We start from the raw sequence: 1,555 nt of genomic DNA on the forward strand, positions 1-1,555 counted from the left end.
TTAATTGTAATTGTAATTTAATAAATCATCACAAATTTTCTTATTATTATTATTATTTTTATTTATTTTTTTTTTTTTATAGTAATTATTATTATTCATCACAATGAGGAGAAAAATATTTGTTGAAATCAAAACAACTCTGAAAATAATTCGTGGTTGTGGTAGTTTTAAATAATTGTACCACAATAATAAAGTTATAAAGTTATCGTTTAATCATGAATAATATTAAAACTTAAGATAAAAGAGATAAATTTTATTAGTATAGTTTCAATATATTGAATATGTAATTTATACTACTTACTATTGGCTTGATATTTTTCAACAATGTATTTGCATTCCTTCATTAGCAATTCAGCAGCATCTGCAGCCATTTTCAATTTTCCCCTTGGTTTTTTCTTTTGTATTCCTATATTTTTTTGAATATAACTATAATAAGTTTTATGAGTTAGGATTTTTAATAAAAATATTAACACTAAAACTTCACCTTCTTTAAATTCTGAGCTTTTTATGTATGACGTAAAAAATAAAACATGTACATTAGCATCATGATCATTATCTAAATTATATGTTTCTACTAATTTGTGTTTCCAGGCTAATGCTACTGGTGATGGAACTAGATCGACCTTATTCAATATGATGATTAAACTTTTTTTTAATGTCCTCAACACATATGTAAATAAATAAGGTGGAATGGCCTAAAATTAAAATTATTTATTTAACAGTAACTTTTTGATACCAATGCATTATTTATAAAACAGCAATTTCTTAGATAAACAACCAAATAAATTAAAAAACAAAGAGCATTCAAAACATTATTTTTATAGTTAAAATAATAATAACAGAGTGCTCTAAATAAATGAACTCAAAAAATGGACTTATACTTATTACTACAAGTCTTTTAATTACTTACTGGATATCGTGCATCAGCAATCCATACAAGGATGTCAGACATTTCCATCACACGCCACATTTGCCTCCATGTTTCAAGATTCAACTCAAAATAACTCAATTGATCCCAGTCACTTCTTTGTTTTAATGACAACAAGTAATTTTTGAAATATCTATACTCCCTATTATCTAACTCTTCTCTAGTCATATCAGGACTCCATTTTGGTCTAACTGGAAAACCTAATTCTTCACCATCATAGAATGGTACAGGATCAAATTCTAACTCTTCTTCAGTAACAGGAATAATTTCTTTCCTTGCTTCTTCTTTACGTTTACGTATTTCTTCATCAGTTTCTCGTCTGAACTGCAATACATACCTAATAAAATATAAATAACAAGTTTAATTTATGACATGAAAAAATATAAATAGAATAAGTAAACATATTTTACCAGGAAAAATTTCTTTCTATAGTAATAGTAATAGAAATTGACTTTATAAGGCAATTTCTTCAATAATAAAATTAGTAAAGAGGTAAAGCAAATATTATAGAAATAAAAATTATATTTTCAGCTAAATTAAATTTAAAAAAAAAGATAAATTTAAAGGCTAAAAGAATAGTTACAACATAAAAGTTAAGTAGGATATTTGAAAATAAGAAAAAAAAAA

General features: G+C 24.3%; 1 protein-coding gene across 1 annotated transcript; it reads right to left on the reverse strand.

Annotated features, from left to right (window-relative positions):
- Positions 1–277: 277 nt before the first annotated feature.
- Positions 278–1,270, reverse strand: LOC126909911 (guanine nucleotide-binding protein-like 1; the record flags this gene model as incomplete). Its single annotated transcript, XM_050692319.1, has 3 exons — positions 278–406; positions 485–695; positions 911–1,270. Coding segments are annotated over 3 exons (684 nt in total), but the record flags the coding sequence as incomplete, so codon positions are not given.
- Between the last annotated feature and the right edge of the window lie 285 nt (positions 1,271–1,555).

This window comes from Daktulosphaira vitifoliae, unplaced genomic scaffold (assembly GCF_025091365.1).
Source record: "Daktulosphaira vitifoliae isolate Bord-2020 unplaced genomic scaffold, ASM2509136v1 Scaffold_2032, whole genome shotgun sequence".
NCBI classification, from domain to species: Eukaryota; Metazoa; Arthropoda; class Insecta; order Hemiptera; family Phylloxeridae; genus Daktulosphaira; species Daktulosphaira vitifoliae.